General features: G+C 45.8%; 1 protein-coding gene across 2 annotated transcripts; it reads left to right on the forward strand.

Annotated features, from left to right (window-relative positions):
* Positions 1-7,786: 7,786 nt before the first annotated feature.
* Positions 7,787-16,039, forward strand: angptl1b (angiopoietin-like 1b). 2 transcript variants are annotated; one of them, XM_084120655.1, is made up of 5 exons: positions 7,787-8,298; positions 10,465-11,238; positions 12,662-12,855; positions 13,863-14,133; positions 15,664-16,039. In XM_084120655.1, the coding sequence occupies exons 2-5, from the start codon at positions 10,488-10,490 to the stop codon at positions 15,849-15,851; spliced, it is 1,404 nt and encodes a 467-aa protein (XP_083976781.1). In that variant the 5' UTR covers positions 7,787-8,298; positions 10,465-10,487; the 3' UTR covers positions 15,852-16,039. The 2 variants fall into 2 exon arrangements, with proteins under 2 accessions (XP_083976781.1, XP_083976782.1); XM_084120656.1 differs by lacking the exon at positions 7,787-8,298 and adding an exon at positions 8,571-8,831.
* The last annotated feature ends 4,314 nt before the right edge of the window (positions 16,040-20,353 follow it).

Consider the following 20,353-nt stretch of genomic DNA (forward strand, 5'->3'; position numbering starts at 1 on the left):
CACTTATCTGAAGGTGGATATAAAGTTTTGAGCAAGTGTACCATGTAGTCACACACAGACATCAAGATTTTGCATATAAATCACAACAACGGTGACAATCAAAACAGATGGGAAATACATTTAAATAAACGTGAGTTCTAATTTAACCCATCCTGAGAGTGTGTATTTGGTCCAGAAACAGTATAAATTGTCTAAATGAGACCTTAAATTACCCTGTAAATATGTCCACAATGACCACATTTGAACTAGTTTTTAACCTTGTATGGAGGCTCCATGAACGCCTATATTGACGTGCAGAACACGTCAAAAAAAAAGACTTCATAAAAACGTTCATTCTGGCCCCTCAGCGCACGCTTTTGTGACAAAGACAGTATTCGAAAAATATTGTAATTCCTAAGTGTACAAAATTGATTTAATAAAAAAAACACATTAATTCTCTAAATAAATGATCTAAATGGTCTGAAATATCAGGAAGAAAAAAAAAAGAAGCAGGATCATATTTAAGTTAATTGCAACTTTTTATCTCACAATTTGAGCGACTGAGGTGGAGCCAGTGGGAGTGAGGACTGAGGAGAAGCCGGAGAGACGACGATCCCCGGTGGAGCCGAAGGAGCGAGGAGCCAAAGTAGAGCCGACTGGAGGGGTAATGAGCTCTGAGGCGACGAAGGAGACTTGTAGGCCAGATAGAAGCAGTGGAGGAGGAAGGGTTTGGGAACAGGAGGAAATCAGAGAGTCCATTAATCTAGCTGGGGGAATACAGACCTCAGAGGTCAGAGGATGGTCCCACTGGGATGGACATTGGTACTGGCTCACACAGCTGTGGGCATTGACCCCGGGACGGACATGGCTTCAGGCTCTGGCTCTGTGTCTGCAGTCGGCTCATGCTCATGATCCATGGTGGGTTCAGGGAAGGGCTGGATTGGCACATGGGTAGACTGCAGACATTGGTGGATTTAGATCTTCCTCGCTCTCACCAATCTACGCTAATATTAGTCTCTCTGTTTATCCAGAGGATAACAGGTATGTAAAAACAAATAACAAAGTGTAATTGTCAAAACATTTGGTAACTAAATAGAATTTTATGAAGTTTAGTGACAACATGTTACAATGTTTACATTGTACAATGACTGGTATAGGATACAGTTTTTATTATTGCTTGACAAAAATTTCAAGATTTCAATGCCATTCTTGTGATTTGATTCCGATTTTGATTCAATATTGACTAATTTGGATACATGTTTATTTTAAATTTTATTTAAAAACATAATCTCACCTAATGCTGTAAACATAGAGGGCCTAATCTGCTGGTATTATTAAAAATAACATTAAATTAAATATAATGCAGTTTTTGTTATAATAACAATTATTTAATGACATAAGTAAAAATATAATAAATATATAATATAGTGCTCAGCAAAATCTCCTCTCTAGCTATTTTTTCTATTTAATTAACATGCTATGGTCATTAAATGGCTTTCCTGAGGTAAATGTAACGTTATGTGACATAATTGTTCTCCTGCTGTTATATTGACCTCTTTCCGTGGTTGAAAAACACTAATTGGTCGATATTATGTATACTTTCGGTAAGTTGTACTGCATCTTTAAATAAAAAAGTAACAGGTGATCGGTTCACGTGCACTTGAACTGAGGCGCTCAGCGATCTGTCACGTCACATTTACAAGCGCCAAACGTATTTTTGTCTGAATTTCGTAATAAAATTGACGGAATCTAAGAGCTGAGAATTAGTTTAATATTAAAAGTACCTCTTTGCTCCACAATTTTTCTGTGCGTGAGAAAATGGATGTGTGGCGTGAGAGCGTGTGAAAAGTGTCAATTGCGTGAGTCTCACGCTCAATGCGTGAGAGTTGGCAGCCCTGGACTGTCATTAATATCAGTCCGTCAGAAAAGCAGTTCTAGGCTTATTCTTGGCTGGATAACTCTTAGCTACAATAAGATACCGTTCATCAACAATACTTAATGCGTTATCTAACATCAACACATTGAGTGAACAATATATTTTTACAACATTAATTAATGTTTGTGAATGTTATTTAATACAAACACTTGATTGGTCATGTTTGTTCACTTCATTAATTGTGCATTAAATAATGTTAACAGAAATAATGTTAACTTTTGATTTTAAAAATGTATTTTTAAATTAACCCCAAGGAGAATAATTGCGACAGTATATAACTATTGTTTATTATTAGGTCATTTTATCTAATGTTATCTAACAAATGGAATCTTATTGTAAAGTGTTTTTAATACTACAGTTTCCATCTTTGTAACCGTGATATACACTTTAATATATGTAAATTTAATCTAAATTAAGCTTTGGTACCGAAACTGGTACCGAGAACCGTGGATTTTCACTGGTATTGGTACCGAATACTGAAATTGTGGTACCGTGACAACACTACCCTAAACCATACTCTGTGTCACGACTGGATCCATTTATTTAGTCTGAACTTTATTTCTTTACAGGTGACGTGATTGTGTTGACAAATGAATTCGGCTACAGGCCGCAGTTTGTGTTAAAAAAATAATCTTAAAGAGGAGTCGATTCCCCTTAATGGAATCGACTCTCAATTCCCAACACCTCGGAATAGATTCCCAGCCCTAATAGTACATCAGTTTCTTTCCCACTTTTGTGGGCAGGTTCTTGTCAGTGGTCTGATTTCACAGAGATGAGCCTCACACACACACACACACACACAATCACACACACACACACACACACACACACACAATCACACACACATACATCTATAGCAGGAGAGACTCCAGTAGTCGGAGGATCCTGACAGAAGGAACGCACAAACACACACACACACATAGAAAAACATGAACACACACACACACACACACACACACTCATCTACAGCAGGAGAGACTCCAGTAGACGGAGGATCCTGACAGAAGGAACGCACACACACACACACACACTCGTCTGCAGCAGGAGAGACTCCAGTAGACGGAGGATCCTGACAGAAGGAACGCACACACACACACACACACACACACACACACACACTCATCTACAGCAGGAGAGACTCCAGTAGACGGAGGATCCTGACAGAAGGAACGCACACACACACACACACACACACACACACTCGTCTGCAGCAGGAGAGACTCCAGTAGACGGAGGATCCTGACAGAAGGAACGCACACACACACACACACACACACACACACTCGTCTGCAGCAGGAGAGACTCCAGTAGACGGAGGATCCTGACAGAAGGAACGCACACACACACACACACACACACACACTCGTCTGCAGCAGGAGAGACTCCAGTAGACGGAGGATCCTGACAGAAGGAACGCACACACACACACACACACACACACACACACACTCGTCTGCAGCAGGAGAGACTCCAGTAGACGGAGGATCCTGACAGAAGGAACACACACACACACACACACACACACACACACACTCGTCTGCAGCAGGAGAGACTCCAGTAGACGGAGGATCCTGACAGAAGGAACGCACACACACACACACACACACACACACACACACTCGTCTGCAGCAGGAGAGACTCCAGTAGACGGAGGATCCTGAAAGAAGGAACACACACACACACACACACACACACTCGTCTGCAGCAGGAGAGACTCCAGTAGACGGAGGATCCTGACAGAAGGAACACACACACACACACACACACACTCGTCTGCAGCAGGAGAGACTCCAGTAGACGGAGAATCCTGAAAGAAGTAACACACACACACACACACACACACACACACACACTCGTCTGCAGCAGGAGAGACTCCAGTAGACGGAGGATCCTGAAAGAAGGAACACACACACACACACACACACACACACTCGTCTGCAGCAGGAGAGACTCCAGTAGACGGAGGATCCTGACAGAAGGAACACACACACACACACACACACACACACACTCGTCTGCAGCAGGAGAGACTCCAGTAGACGGAGGATCCTGACAGAAGGAACACACACACACACACACACACACTCGTCTGCAGCAGGAGAGACTCCAGTAGACGGAGGATCCTGACAGAAGGAACACACACACACACACACACACACACACTCGTCTGCAGCAGGAGAGACTCCAGTAGACGCAGGATCCTGACAGAAGGAACACACACACACACACACACACACACACACTCGTCTGCAGCAGGAGAGACTCCAGTAGACGGAGGATCCTGACAGAAGGAACGCACACACACACACACACACACACACACACACTCGTCTGCAGCAGGAGAGACTCCAGTAGACGGAGGATCCTGAAAGAAGGAACACACACACACACACACACACACACTCGTCTGCAGCAGGAGAGACTCCAGTAGACGGAGGATCCTGAAAGAAGGAACACACACACACACACACACTCGTCTGCAGCAGGAGAGACTCCAGTAGACGGAGGATCCTGACAGAAGGAACACACACACACACACACACACACACTCGTCTGCAGCAGGAGAGACTCCAGTAGACGGAGGATCCTGAAAGAAGTAACACACACACACACACACACACACACACACACACACACACACACACACTCGTCTGCAGCAGGAGAGACTCCAGTAGACGGAGGATCCTGAAAGAAGGAACACACACACACACACACACACACACACACACTCGTCTGCAGCAGGAGAGACTCCAGTAGATGGAGGATCCTGACAGAAGGAACACACACACACACACACACTCGTCTGCAGCAGGAGAGACTCCAGTAGACGGAGGATCCTGACAGAAGGAACACACACACACACACACACACACACACACTCGTCTGCAGCAGGAGAGACTCCAGTAGACGGAGGATCCTGACAGAAGGAACACACACACACACACACACACACTCGTCTGCAGCAGGAGAGACTCCAGTAGACGCAGGATCCTGACAGAAGGAACACACACACACACACACACACACACTCGTCTGCAGCAGGAGAGACTCCAGTAGACGCAGGATCCTGACAGAAGGAACACACACACACACACACACACACACACACACACTCGTCTGCAGCAGGAGAGACTCCAGTAGACGGAGGATCCTGACAGAAGGAACACACACACACACACACACACACACACACACACGTCTGCAGCAGGAGAGACTCCAGTAGACGCAGGATCCTGACAGAAGGAACACACACACACACACACACACACACACGTCTGCAGCAGGAGAGACTCCAGTAGACGGAGGATCCTGACAGAAGGAACACACACACACACACACACTCGTCTGCAGCAGGAGAGACTCCAGTAGACGCAGGATCCTGACAGAAGGAACACACACACACACACACACACACACACACTCGTCTGCAGCAGGAGAGACTCCAGTAGACGCAGGATCCTGACAGAAGGAACACACACACACACACACACTCGTCTGCAGCAGGAGAGACTCCAGTAGACGCAGGATCCTGACAGAAGGAACACACACACACACACACACACACACACTCGTCTGCAGCAGGAGAGACTCCAGTAGACGCAGGATCCTGACAGAAGGAACACACACACACACACACACACACTCGTCTGCAGCAGGAGAGACTCCAGTAGACGCAGGATCCTGACAGAAGGAACACACACACACACACACACACACACACTCGTCTGCAGCAGGAGAGACTCCAGTAGACGCAGGATCCTGACAGAAGGAACACACACACACACACACACACACACACACACACTCGTCTGCAGCAGGAGAGACTCCAGTAGACGGAGGATCCTGAAAGAAGGAACACACACACACACACACACACACACACTCGTCTGCAGCAGGAGAGACTCCAGTAGACGGAGGATCCTGACAGAAGGAACACACACACACACACACACACACACACACTCGTCTGCAGCAGGAGAGACTCCAGTAGACGGAGGATCCTGACAGAAGGAACACACACACACACACACACACACTCGTCTGCAGCAGGAGAGACTCCAGTAGACGGAGGATCCTGACAGAAGGAACACACACACACACACACACACACACACTCGTCTGCAGCAGGAGAGACTCCAGTAGACGCAGGATCCTGACAGAAGGAACACACACACACACACACACACACACACACTCGTCTGCAGCAGGAGAGACTCCAGTAGACGGAGGATCCTGACAGAAGGAACGCACACACACACACACACACACACACACACACTCGTCTGCAGCAGGAGAGACTCCAGTAGACGGAGGATCCTGAAAGAAGGAACACACACACACACACACACACACACTCGTCTGCAGCAGGAGAGACTCCAGTAGACGGAGGATCCTGAAAGAAGGAACACACACACACACACACACTCGTCTGCAGCAGGAGAGACTCCAGTAGACGGAGGATCCTGACAGAAGGAACACACACACACACACACACACACACTCGTCTGCAGCAGGAGAGACTCCAGTAGACGGAGGATCCTGAAAGAAGTAACACACACACACACACACACACACACACACACACACACACACACACACACACTCGTCTGCAGCAGGAGAGACTCCAGTAGACGGAGGATCCTGAAAGAAGGAACACACACACACACACACACACACACACACACTCGTCTGCAGCAGGAGAGACTCCAGTAGATGGAGGATCCTGACAGAAGGAACACACACACACACACACACTCGTCTGCAGCAGGAGAGACTCCAGTAGACGGAGGATCCTGACAGAAGGAACACACACACACACACACACACACACACACTCGTCTGCAGCAGGAGAGACTCCAGTAGACGGAGGATCCTGACAGAAGGAACACACACACACACACACACACACTCGTCTGCAGCAGGAGAGACTCCAGTAGACGCAGGATCCTGACAGAAGGAACACACACACACACACACACACACACTCGTCTGCAGCAGGAGAGACTCCAGTAGACGCAGGATCCTGACAGAAGGAACACACACACACACACACACACACACACACACACTCGTCTGCAGCAGGAGAGACTCCAGTAGACGGAGGATCCTGACAGAAGGAACACACACACACACACACACACACACACACACACGTCTGCAGCAGGAGAGACTCCAGTAGACGCAGGATCCTGACAGAAGGAACACACACACACACACACACACACACACGTCTGCAGCAGGAGAGACTCCAGTAGACGGAGGATCCTGACAGAAGGAACACACACACACACACACACTCGTCTGCAGCAGGAGAGACTCCAGTAGACGCAGGATCCTGACAGAAGGAACACACACACACACACACACACACACACTCGTCTGCAGCAGGAGAGACTCCAGTAGACGCAGGATCCTGACAGAAGGAACACACACACACACACACACACACTCGTCTGCAGCAGGAGAGACTCCAGTAGACGCAGGATCCTGACAGAAGGAACGCACACACACACACACACACACACACACTCGTCTGCAGCAGGAGAGACTCCAGTAGACGCAGGATCCTGACAGAAGGAACGCACACACACACACACACACACACACACTCGTCTGCAGCAGGAGAGACTCCAGTAGACGCAGGATCCTGACAGAAGGAACACACACACACACACACACACACACTCGTCTGCAGCAGGAGAGACTCCAGTAGACGCAGGATCCTGACAGAAGGAACACACACACACACACACACACACACACACTCGTCTGCAGCAGGAGAGACTCCAGTAGACGCAGGATCCTGACAGAAGGAACGCACACACACACACACACACACACACACTCGTCTGCAGCAGGAGAGACTCCAGTAGACGCAGGATCCTGACAGAAGGAACACACACACACACACACACACACACACACACACTCGTCTGCAGCAGGAGAGACTCCAGTAGACGGAGGATCCTGACAGAAGGAACGCACACACACACACACACACACACACACACTCGTCTGCAGCAGGAGAGACTCCAGTAGACGCAGGATCCTGACAGAAGGAACACACACACACACACACACACACACACACACTCGTCTGCAGCAGGAGAGACTCCAGTAGACGCAGGATCCTGACAGAAGGAACACACACACACACACACACACACACTCGTCTGCAGCAGGAGAGACTCCAGTAGACGGAGGATCCTGACAGAAGGAACGCACACACACACACACACACACACACACACTCGTCTGCAGCAGGAGAGACTCCAGTAGACGGAGGATCCTGACAGAAGGAACGCACACACACACACACACACACACACACACTCGTCTGCAGCAGGAGAGACTCCAGTAGACGCAGGATCATCTACACAGAGGTCAGTGACTGTGACTTGATTTCTGCTGCTTTACTCTCTAATCTTTACTCTGTTGATTCTTCTGTTGTCATAGACTAATAAATGGAAAACCTTATTACACACAGCTAAATATACACGCTTTTATTAATGTTGGATTGCATGACACAGTGAAGTCATGAATGATGGTTGATGACTGTAGTAACAGAATAACATTTATCTGCATAATAATCCACTGAATGCTCGATAATACACCCTATAAAGTCCAGTGTGTCTAGACTTGGAGGAGTGGATGTTGTGGAGCCGCCGTCATTCATCTCACGCCTCAGATATACATGTGAAGTGAAATGTTTGCACTGCTTGTCTATGGGTGTATCAGATGCATGTCAGCCTTTATGCAGAAGGACAAACTGTCCCTTCATCACGTGATCCTCAGAAACCAGAATGAAAGTCAGTATTAGTTCTTGTGTGAGTTTAAAGCAAGCCTTGATCCGGCTTCAGGCGGACGTAACTTCATCCGATCGGGGTTTTCCAGCGAGACCTCAAACACTGTTACTGTGAGTAACTTTTTCCACCCTGGTTTTGAGTCTGCTAGTGCATGAATACGCTTTACAGGTCGTACATGTTCATGTGCAGATGAAGATGCTTTATGGCTGTACATGTAGAGTAGCTCACTCCTGACAAATCTGCAAGTGTTTAAGCAGGATTTCAAGTGTTGTTGATGTTAACAAAAAGTGACATGCACAACTTCTGAATGTGTGTTTTTCTTGGTAAAATAACAGTTAATTTTCCATATTCTCCAGGTGTTTTTTATTATTATTCATACTCAACAAATGTAAACATACAAGTCTGAAAAGTGTCAGTGTTTTGCTCATTTCTGTGAATAATTGGGATCATAGTTTTATAATATCCAGCTGCACACAAGCCCAAACATCCCTTACGCTCCTCAAGTGCTTCTTTAATTCAGCAGCAATCGAGTTCCAGCGCATCTCAAAAAATGATTTATTATTTGACTTTTCCATCCCTATATGACAGGAGAGAGAACTACAAGTACTTTTTCTTTGACTTGGGATGAATCCTTCCCCTCCCTCGTTCTGTTTTCTGGACATTGTGAAAGAGCAGTGTTCGTGATGGAAAATCCTGAAGCAGCCAGTCCTGAGCGCCTCCACCAAACCGCTGGAATAATGTTCACATTACTGTGACTGAACTCATCGGCCGTGCCAGGCGCTATTTAAGGCTGCAGTTCTGCTCACAACAAACACATTTATATTTTCCTGTACAGACAATCCTTCAGACTCAATATGACAAACACACAGCCTACACTTACAGTAAAATCTCTTGTTTTAATGTCATGTTCTTCCTTTCTAAGTAAAGCTGCATTAAAGAAGCTAAAGCATCACTGACATTTAGAAAGCAAGTATAAATGAATCAGCACTGAAGCCTGAAGCCACTTTGAATGACAGCGATACGCTACCTATGCTGAAGGAGTCACTGGGTTTCTTATGAGAAACCAAACCTTTCATGAGCAGAGAAAAACTGGACCACTAATAAGATGGAAAGCAAACTCACCTGACCGTGAGCTGACGTGCGACGGCCAAACGCTCCTCACAGAAACTCAAACACTAATACTGCAGACTCACTGCCCCTGAATGTGTGATGCTGAAGGATTAGTTCACTTCGGAAGTAAAATCTCCTGATAATTTACTCTCCCCACGTCATCCAAGATGTTCATGTCTTTCTTTCTTCAGGCAAAAGGAAACTAAGGTTTTTAAGGAAAACATTCCAAATGTGAGTTTCAGTGCAGCTTCAAAGTCTCTAGATAAGACTCTTATTCCTCGGCTGGATCGTGTCGAGACTTTGAAGCTGCACTGAAACTCACATCTGGACCTTCGACCCGTTGGACCCCATTGAAGTCACTATATGGAGAAAAATCCTTAATTTGACTGAAGAAAGAAAGACATGAACATCTTGGATGACGTGGGGAGAGTAAATTATCAGGAGATTTTAATTCTGAAGTGAACTACTCCTTTAATCACGCTGATGCTTCTTATAACTGAATATGACACAGCAAATCTTTCATAGTGTTTCTGTTATTTCGGAAGTGTGTCACTGAATGGAAAACATGTTAACTGATGTGCAGCATCATCCAGTAAGTGCAGTGTGTGTGTCTCTGTGGTGTGTGTGTCTCAGGGTCGGTCTCCTGCTCCGCTGTGATGAGTCCTCATGCCTGGATCTTGTGCGCTGTTCTCTGGGTCCTCACCGGTGAACGGGGCCAGAGCGCTTCCAGGGGGCCCGTCCCGAGCCGAAAGAGGAGGCTCGCAGAAGACGGGGAGCCCAAAAAGTGCTCTTACACGTTCTTGGTCCCAGAGCAGAAGATCACAGGGCCAATCTGTGCCAGCCAGGGCCCGTCTCTGCCCGACGGAGAGCGCGTGACGCAGACGGACGTGGCCAACGTCCGCGAGATCTTGACCAAGCAGAGGCGTGAAATGGACACGCTGCGGTTGATCGTGGACGTGGATGGAAACATGGTCAACGAAATGAAGCTTTTGCGTAAAGAGTCGCGCAACATGAACTCGCGCGTCACCCAGCTGTACATGCAGCTGCTGCACGAGATCATCCGCAAGCGGGATAACTCCCTGGAGCTGGCGGCGCTGGAGGGCCGTGTCCTCAACGGCACGGCGGAGGCGCTGCGGGTGTCCGGCCTCTACCGGGAGCTGGAGCAGCGCTTCTCCACGCTGGCGGCGCTGGTCAACAACCAGTCTCTGCTGATCGCCGCTCTGGAGGATCGATGCCTGCAGGTGTACGGGAATCACCCACGGGAGCCGCCGCCTCTGCCGCTCCTGCAGGTCGTGCCGGAGAACCTCCCCGTGTACGTGCCCCGCCTCTCCAACGAGATCCAGAGGAGCCCCGGCGTGCCCGCTCCAGAGGACAGGACAACTCGTCAGGCCAACGCCAGTCTGGAGGGTAATCACTGATCAACTCATTACACAGCATAACACACACTCATCATTTCCATGACACCCATGACCAGACGCCATGACACACATGATAAAAGGTGTCTGTTATTTAATGTTAAAAGCATCTGATGTGAGTTTGAATATCATTTATAACCGTACTGAAAGAGACAATGAATAACTCAACTCAGATCCTCAAAATAAATTAAAGGAAGCGAGAACATTCAAACAAACAAGTGTAATCTATGATTGATTCAGTCACTCAGTATGTATTTTTTATAATGTTAAAATGGTGTAATATTTATGGATTTAAATATTTATCCATTTGGATGTGAGTGCAGTGCGCTTGCAGAGACTCCGCCCACACTCTCTTCTGATTGGCTGTGATTTTGGAGTGATTTGGTTGTGAGTGCAGTGCGCTTGCAGAGACTCCGCCCACACTCTCTTCTGATTGGCTGTGATTTTGGAGTGATTTGGTTGTGAGTGCAGTGCGCTTGCAGAGACTCCGCCCACACTCTTCTGATTGGCTGGGATTTAGATTTTAGATTTCGTTTAGATTTCTAAGACGTGCACAATAAATTGAGATTAATCATAAATAGTAGGTTGTGGCGCTTGCAACGCCAGTGTAGCCGTGTAGCTGAGCGTGTCTCAGAGAGGCGTATGCTAACATTAGAGATAAACAGCTGGATCTGGTTCATGTCCGTTTGTTGTGATTGCGCTCATGTGCGCTGCCGAGAGCAGTGAGATTGGAGCAAGGAATGTTAATGAGCGTCACCTGCGTGACACAGCGGTCTCGAGTCCTACGGAGGAGCTCTGGAAGGATAAAAGGAGGAGTGATGACAGTGGAAGACGACAGAGGACCAGGCCTGGACTTTATGTTGTTGTTTTGTTTTCGTTATGCGGCAGTCATCCGTAAGGGGCTCTCGCTTTACTTTCACTTTTGTTGTTTGTTTAGTTTGTGATTAAACATTCACCGCTTCCCTCCTCCTTCTTCCCTGAACCTTTTCCCCTTCTTTTCCCCGCCATTGACTGAATTTTCCGTCTTTCCGTGTTTTCACTGTGCTATTATGCATCTTCTGAAAGAGTACAGAATCTCCTGATCAAAACACAGGAGAAGAAGAAGCAGAAACAAGCGATATCATATGTAATCATATGCATATGTAAAATAACTCGATCATCTGTGGTGTTGTTGCTATGGTGTTCTAGGTTGGCGCAAGTGATATGATGTCACGAGAGGCAACATTGAAACGCCAGTGAGTTGTATGGATGCATAACGTTGCCTAAAGAAAGTAAAGAAACACGTTTATACAGTTCGAATCCAGAGTCATTATTCAAAAGACACGATATGCGCTGCAGTGCTAGGCTAAAGTATAAAGGCTTTACTGCTCCTTCCCTCCCCATCAGCACTCATTAGTGTGTTCTGGTGTCCCGAGGTCCGTTCCGGGACTGTGTGCAGGTGTTGCAGGCGGGACACAGCGCCAGCGGGGCGTACCTGCTGACGCCGGAGGGCTCGGAGACGCCTGTGCAGGCCTGGTGTGAGCATGACGTGGACCGAGGCGGCTGGACCCTCATCCAGAGGAGGAAGGACGGGTCCGTCAACTTCTTCAGGAACTGGGACAGCTATAAGGTATAGCGATGGCCAATGCATCAATGAAACGCTGAGTTAAATGATTCTGTAATGGATGAATTATCCAGGAATAAAACTAGAGGTGGAGGCCCCTCTGTGCTAACAACACTGGTAAATGATATTGAAGAGGTCATATTCTACTTTATTTCCCCCATCTTCATCTCTCTTTAGTGTGTAATGTTGCTGTTTGATCATGAAGAAGCTCCAGTTCTTCTCTATATCAGTGTCAGTGTTTCTGAACTCCTGAAACGCCTCCATTGTAGTCTTGAGTTTCTTCCGGGAACGAGCACGTCACAACATTCCTCATTTAAATAATTCATACGCAGAATAAAGGGGCGGGGCCTGGTTGAGTTAGTTAGTAGTGTGTTAAACTGGCGGTTATGGTAACGGGCGGGACAGTTCCGAAACACACTCGAAGCGCTCGACCAATCACAACACACTGCTCCAGCCGACCAATCAGAGCACAGTGTGCTTTTCAGAAGGAGGGGCTCCTGTATAACAGTCTTTTGGGTATTTTGGTAAAGCTATACAGAATATAATAATTGCTTTATCTGGATCAGAGGTCCTATTAGAGGCTTTCAGAGAATCACAGACACAGTTGCTGAGCGTGTCTCAGAGAGGCGTAAGCTAACATTAGAGATAAACAGCTGGCTCTGGTTCATGTCCGTTTGTTGTGATTGCGCTCATGTGTCAGCGGTCCTTTCGCCTCAGGCGCCACACACACACACACAGTGAAGTCTATTAACCTCACCGTAACACACATCCCAGTGTTGACGAGCCGCCTCGGGGGTGTTTGAGTTGTAACTAAACTCGTGCACTCGTTCACTCATGAAATAATAACACGCCGCAGTATGTGCTGAAGTCAGCAGGGTAAAGTCTGGTGATATCTGAAACATCCATCATCAGCTAAGCCCAGCTGATCAAAGAAGCCTTTCTAGTGTTTCAAAGGCCAGTGTGACGGTAAAGAAAACAGCATTTTCAACGGCTCTCTTTTCCTTTTCCTCCAGAAAGGCTTTGGCAGCGTGGACGGCGAACACTGGCTGGGTCTGGAGAACATCTATAACCTGGGCAAGCAGGACGACTACAAGCTGCTGGTGGAGCTGGAGGACTGGATGGGGAAGAAGGTTTACGCGGCGTACAGCAGCTTCCACCTGGAGCCGGAGAGACAGGCGTACCGTCTGCGTCTGGGCTCGTACCAGGGCAACGCTGGAGACTCACTGACCAGCAACAACGGCAAACCCTTCACCACGCTGGACCACGACCACGACGCCTTCTCAGGTGCTTTCACACTCCACACAGCTAGCGGTGTGTCGAACCAGATCCATGCTGTTCACACAGTTACACTCACTACACCTGAACACCCTGGGTTGAGGATTGTGAAGTCTTGTGTTCCAGTACAAATACTGGACCTGTTAGCAGGGTGTGGCCTTCGCTTGTACGTGTTCGTGAAGCCCATAAGGTCATTTTATGACTCAAAGCAAGACTAAAGCTCCTTGCACACTGAGTCTGACATTTTTGTATGCGTTTTTCGTATTTGTCATCCGAAAAATCTGTCCCGCACAGAAACCTTACACACCGAGGTCCGATGCCTATTAATTAATCAGTTGCGGGGAGAAAATCGCAAAACAATACAAAATGGAGTGAGGATGATTTTTGTGGTCCTCTCTCTTCTTAAAGAGAGGAAAAGAAAGAGGAAATCATCATCAAATCCTGAGATTGCGTCGAGAGGAAGGAGAGTTCGCTGCGGGATTATCCCGAGAGATTCAAAGCTTACTTCAGGATGTCAGTGGCTCAGTTTGATGCTTTGCTAGCGATACTGGAGACGCATATTAAAAACAAGACCACCAATCGTCCGCTTGTACGGTGGCTCTGAATTGTCAAAACACCTCTCAAAATGCTTGTTACGGATGCGGAAAAACACAGAAAATTGAACCCAATCCGATTTTTTTTTTTTATGACGAACGAAAGTTTCGGAGGCAGTGTGTAAACGTGATTGACACAACGTGAGATCGTATTTATTTTTTAACTTGTGAGAATTTCGGACTCAAGTGTTCAAGGACCGTAAGCACATTTATGAGTGAAATGCCCACACTGACATCTTCAGTCCATGTTTATCCACCAGTCGTTCAGACAGAGCTGATTACGGGTCTTATTCAGGGTCTGAAATGTACTTTTTCACTCACCGGCCAATTTGGCTACTAAATTTTTAAGTTACTGACCATTTAGAATTTCTGCTAGCCAAAAAAAAAAAAAAAATGAGCCAGATCATTATGTAACTATGTTACAGCTTATATATATATATATAGTTTTTTTTGGGGGGGGGGGGGGGGATTTCATACATTCATTTCTCATTCAAACTAAATCCTGTCATTACATCATCTCCTCTCTTCTTCTTTCAAACTTTCACCAAAAATGTGTTTAGATGGACAGATCAATACAGTACAAAGAACAACAACAAAATTTAGGATGTTGGAAAAATAAAAATGTATTTTCTGTGAACCGAACTCTTTTTAATCTCCGCTATTGCTTCAATGTAAATGAACAAGCTTGCGTTATTAGTTGTGTAGTGACGTGTGTGTTCAAGTAAGCCAGATATGAGCAGATTCTGCACAATACACTGTATTTAATATATCATGACAACTCAAGAGTATTTGCACTAAATCTGGCTTACATGAACTTCCCCAGCACAGTGAGTAAATATAATAGCGTGCCAAATTGGCCCGTGATTCGACAGCGTTTCCCGCCACAGCTGATTTTTATCCGCATTTGGCAGGTGTTGATGTGAAACCCTGTCGTCTTGTCTTCCAGGGAACTGTGCTCATTTCCACAAGGCCGGCTGGTGGTTCAGCGCCTGCGGTCAGACCAACCTGAACGGCGTGTGGTATTCAGGAGGAGTGTATCGCAGCAGGTTTCAGGACGGCATCTTCTGGGCCGATTATGGAGGGGGTTTTTACTCCATGAAGTCTGTGCGTATGATGATCAGGCCCGTTGACTGAAGCTCACACAGGTCGTACTTCATCTTCATCAGGGTCCAGCGGGAAACATCAGTGATGAATTCATCTGTCCTTGAGCCTCCGGTCTCAACCAGTCTGTATTAGTAATGTTTGAGGTTAACTTGAGATGAAAGATTGATGAAAGAAGAGTTTTTGTAATGAAACTGAAATAAAATAAAAGAGATCTCTAACATCTGTTACGACTATTATGAGCTTTCCATCCAGAAGAACAAGTAGGAAGACTTGGACTTCACATGGGAACCTTTCATGTAAGTTCTTATTGCGACAGTACACCTAAATATATCCCGCTGCTTATGAAGCATTCCCGGAAAACAGGGAACGTCTTCTGAGAGTTATGATCAAACACTCTTCCAGCAACATTAATAAAACGCTCATTCAAAGTTATCCGGTTTTTAATAATGCTCTCAAAACGTTAGGATAAAAACATTGTTGTTGGAACTTTTTTCTGAAAATTTGTTGTTGGATGTTCATCTAACGTTTTTTTTAAATGTAACTTGTTTCAGATTGAAGAATGATTCAATGGAATGTTCTCTTAACGATCATGTGAGCAAGAGAAAACATTTTTAAAACATTAATAAACTGGACGTTTTGAATGTTCAGAGAACGTTCAGAAAAAATACCTCAATGGGAACGTCAGCAAAATGTTCTTAAATTATAGTTTTGTAGGCTTGGTTACCCTTGATTTCTAAACACATCATAACTAATGTGTCTTGAGGTTCCTCTCTGCGTCAGCATTGTGTCAAGCTGATCACAGATTCAGGGAACGTCCAGATGTGTGCTTTAATACACATACAGGTGAAATACACATACAGCTTTAATACACATACAGCTTTAATACACATACAGGTGAAATACACATACAGCTTTAATACACATACAGCTTTAATACACATACAGGTGAAATAAAGCGTCGGTTTCTCCCGTCTGGAGGAGTTCAGAGGTTCTTCAGGTGAGCAGAAGAACAGATCAAGCACATTGAGAAACATATTGCTGAGACCCAGTCGGCGCAGGGGAGTGTGTGTGAGAGGAACTGCTGGCAGGGAAACGGGCCAGATGTCTGTGGTTGTTGTGTGTGTTTTCCTTCTGCTCCATCAGTCCAGGACTGGCTAAAGCACACGTTCCCTGCTTTACCTCACTTCATCAGCGCACCGGCAGCTCACTAACTCAGTGTCGGATCCATCGACCGCAGCCACCCAATAAAACACAGAAGAGGCAACTGCAACTTTTTATCTCACAATTCAGACTTTTTTCTCAGAATTGTGAGGGGGACATATAATTATTAATTAACATATAATTATTATATTTTTTACCATATTTTTCAAGCTTCCATACTTTGTAAATGCAGACAGTGCTGATAATGTTAGTGTATAGTCTAAAACCCCGTCCTGTTCCTGTCATGTGACCATCGCTACCGTATTAGCGTCTGTGCTTCCCAACCGCACACATTCACATGACGAGAGTTGGCTTGGTTTCACCGCTGCCATAATCACACGTTACAAGAGGCTTTTGATTAGATCTTGCCATTCTTTTTCATCCTCTGGCTCTCAGACACTCTTGATAGCTTGGCAGGAAAGCTGACGCAATGAAAAGTACTGAGGGATCCAGACTAGTGTTGTTCTCGGCGTGAAAAACACTGAAGGAGAAGGAGTCATACGTGCTGTCAGAGGGTTTCTCTCGTAGAAAGATGACCATCATCCCAGCGCCTCGCCTTACAATCACAGACCATGTGGGAAGAGTACAGACACTTTAAACTAAAGGAAACTTGAGCATTTTAACAGCTTCTTCTCACACTGACAATCAAAGAAACAGCCAAGAGACCAATAACACGCACCACGAAAGCTTCAACACGCCTTTACAGGGTGTTTATTGCAATATATATGGTGGAGAGAAATCCCACAATAGGGTTTATAGGTTATATTCTGTGTTTTTATTAAACTGGAGCTCTGGGTGCTTACTGTTTTCTTTTTCTTTTTTTTTATTCCTTACACACAAAATCCTCACTTGCCACACAATTTCTGAAACCTGACACTCAAACACCAGAACCACACACCAAATCTGCAAAACCACACACTAATTCTCAGCCTTCGACTTCGACTTCAATTTCATGAAACACTTTTTGCAAACCACAACACACACTTCTCTATGTAACACACAACAATCTAACGGGAAGTCTCTTGATTTCCTTTTTCAAACACAACCTATCAAAACACCACACTAATCAGAGCCTCTCACACACACACACACACACTCCTCACATGTGCAAACACTCATTGCTTTACTGAACACCGACCAATCATGACTTTAGAATAGGCCTATACATTATGTTTGGTTTCCGTCCAACTAAACATGGTTGATGTGTGTCTTTTCCTCCGGACTGTGTATTACTGTATTCACAACCACAGATGCTACAGTAAAAAAATAAATACTCTGGTTTCAATCTTGCTTTCGTTTTTACCAGGAATTTTTCAACATCCCTCTGCCAATTACCTTCAGTCTTGTACAGAAATGAACACAGGAGCTCATGAAAGAAGAGCTTTATGTTTTGAATAACTGTGTGTATATGATATATCCAAGAATATAATATTATGGCAAAGGTGTTTGCAACATAACACAAGTGTTTGCTTTTGAGATGTGTTTATATTTTGAATGCAGTGCTTCATTTTGCAAGAGTTGTGAGGCATTTTGCCTTTTGTGTGGGCAATTCTTGGATTTGTGTGTAACGTTTTGAAAAAAAGAGTCAAAGTTTTTAAAATGTGTGTAAGCAGTTGAAAAACTGTAATAAGCAGTGCCATGTGTGTGTCTGTGTGTGTTATTCCTGTGTGTCCGGAGTGAAAGAGTTGCTCCTGATCTTCTTCTGTGGCGTTTCTCTGCTGTTTCTCAGTTCCAGCCGGTGAAAGTGTTCGTCTGATCAACACACATGACCTGAGGACAACATCACACACTGTGTCTTCACTACTGTCCGCCTCAATGCTTCTCCTGTCTGTCCGCAGCACACGAGTGACGCTCGCAGTCATGCACACACACACCTGAGAGCCTCCGCATGCAGAAGTGCTAACCTCAAATTAGCATAGCCGTGTTGAGCCTCAGCACACAGTGAGATCCAGTGTGTCCGAGAGGAAAAGCCTCTTTCAGGAGAGCCGGTGGCAGACGCTGGACTCTCGGGAGCTGATGCTGCGAGCAAGGTGACATCTTTGGCCCGTATGCTGAGACCACACACACACACACACACACACACATACGCACGCTTCTGAACGGGCTGAAGAGAGCCTTTGTGTGTGTACGAGCTGAGAGATGCTGTGGAAACACTCGTGGTCTCTCTGGAGTCTGTGGAAGACGTGTGTTAACACACAGATGAGGAGATGATGATGAAGTCACTCTCTCCTGAGCTGATCACACAGCAGTTTATAACTGATGGACACAGTGTAGAGATCAGTCCAGTTCCTCCTCAACGTGATCATCACGGGATGAGAGTCAGTCACAGCTGCATCTGACACCTGTGTTACTGCTGTCAGTGGACTGATCCATCACACAATGTGGAGAGCGGGACGGGATTTATCATGAGGAATCAGTTCTAATTCATAAAAATTGTGCTTTATCTGAGTCACTTACAAGATAAAAATCCACAAACCTGTGGTGTGTGTGTGTGTGTGTGTGTTCCTTCTGTCAGGACTGATGATCCTCCGTCTACTGGAGTCTCTCCTGCTGTAGATGAGTGAGTGAGTGTGTGTGTGTGTGTGTGTGTGTGTGTGTGTGTGTGTGTGCGCATTAGGGATAGTGCATCATTGCATTAGGGTTGTATTTGAATAGCAAACTGTAAATGTAGAGTCATGCGGCACAATTTGTTTTTCTGGGCCTTGAACACACTGGACTTTAGAGACAAGTCAACAAATACGCCTAACCATTTTCCAGAGGTCTGATTGGCTGTTGTCATCCTGGTCATATGTGAGGGAGATATGAAGGTAAAAGAGCAAAACTCGAGAGCACATAGATGTGAATTTGAGAACTTGTACAATAAATATTCGTACGTGTACGCTACATTTTACACTCTCAGCTCCAGTGTGAAAACCTGTCAAATAAAGATCTGAAGTTGAATGTTGAAATTTGCACTCGCAGACAATAGTCGCAAACCTGTGTTCTGAATATGAAGCGGCAGACGGGTCGTCACAAATGTGTAAAATGTCATTCACAGAAATACAATGACAGACACAAACTTGAAATATATATTTGCCCTTATTCTTACATTCACATCCGCAGCACAACCTCAGTTAGGCACTTGCAACTTCTCAAATCTGTCACTTCAAATTTCGCGCCCTGACTTTTGCTACTCTTTTCACGATATATTAGATGCAAAACTCACTTGTGCACTTGCAGCTCAGTGGCGGCGAGAGAGAAGCCAATGGGCCTAGCCAATGAAATTTACTTGTATTGTACGCAATGATGTCACGAATGTCACGGCCCCCGCCCCCATCCTTCAAATTCACATG

This window comes from Abramis brama, assembly GCF_963993115.1.
Source record: "Abramis brama genome assembly, chromosome: 7".
NCBI classification, from domain to species: domain Eukaryota; kingdom Metazoa; phylum Chordata; class Actinopteri; order Cypriniformes; family Leuciscidae; genus Abramis; species Abramis brama.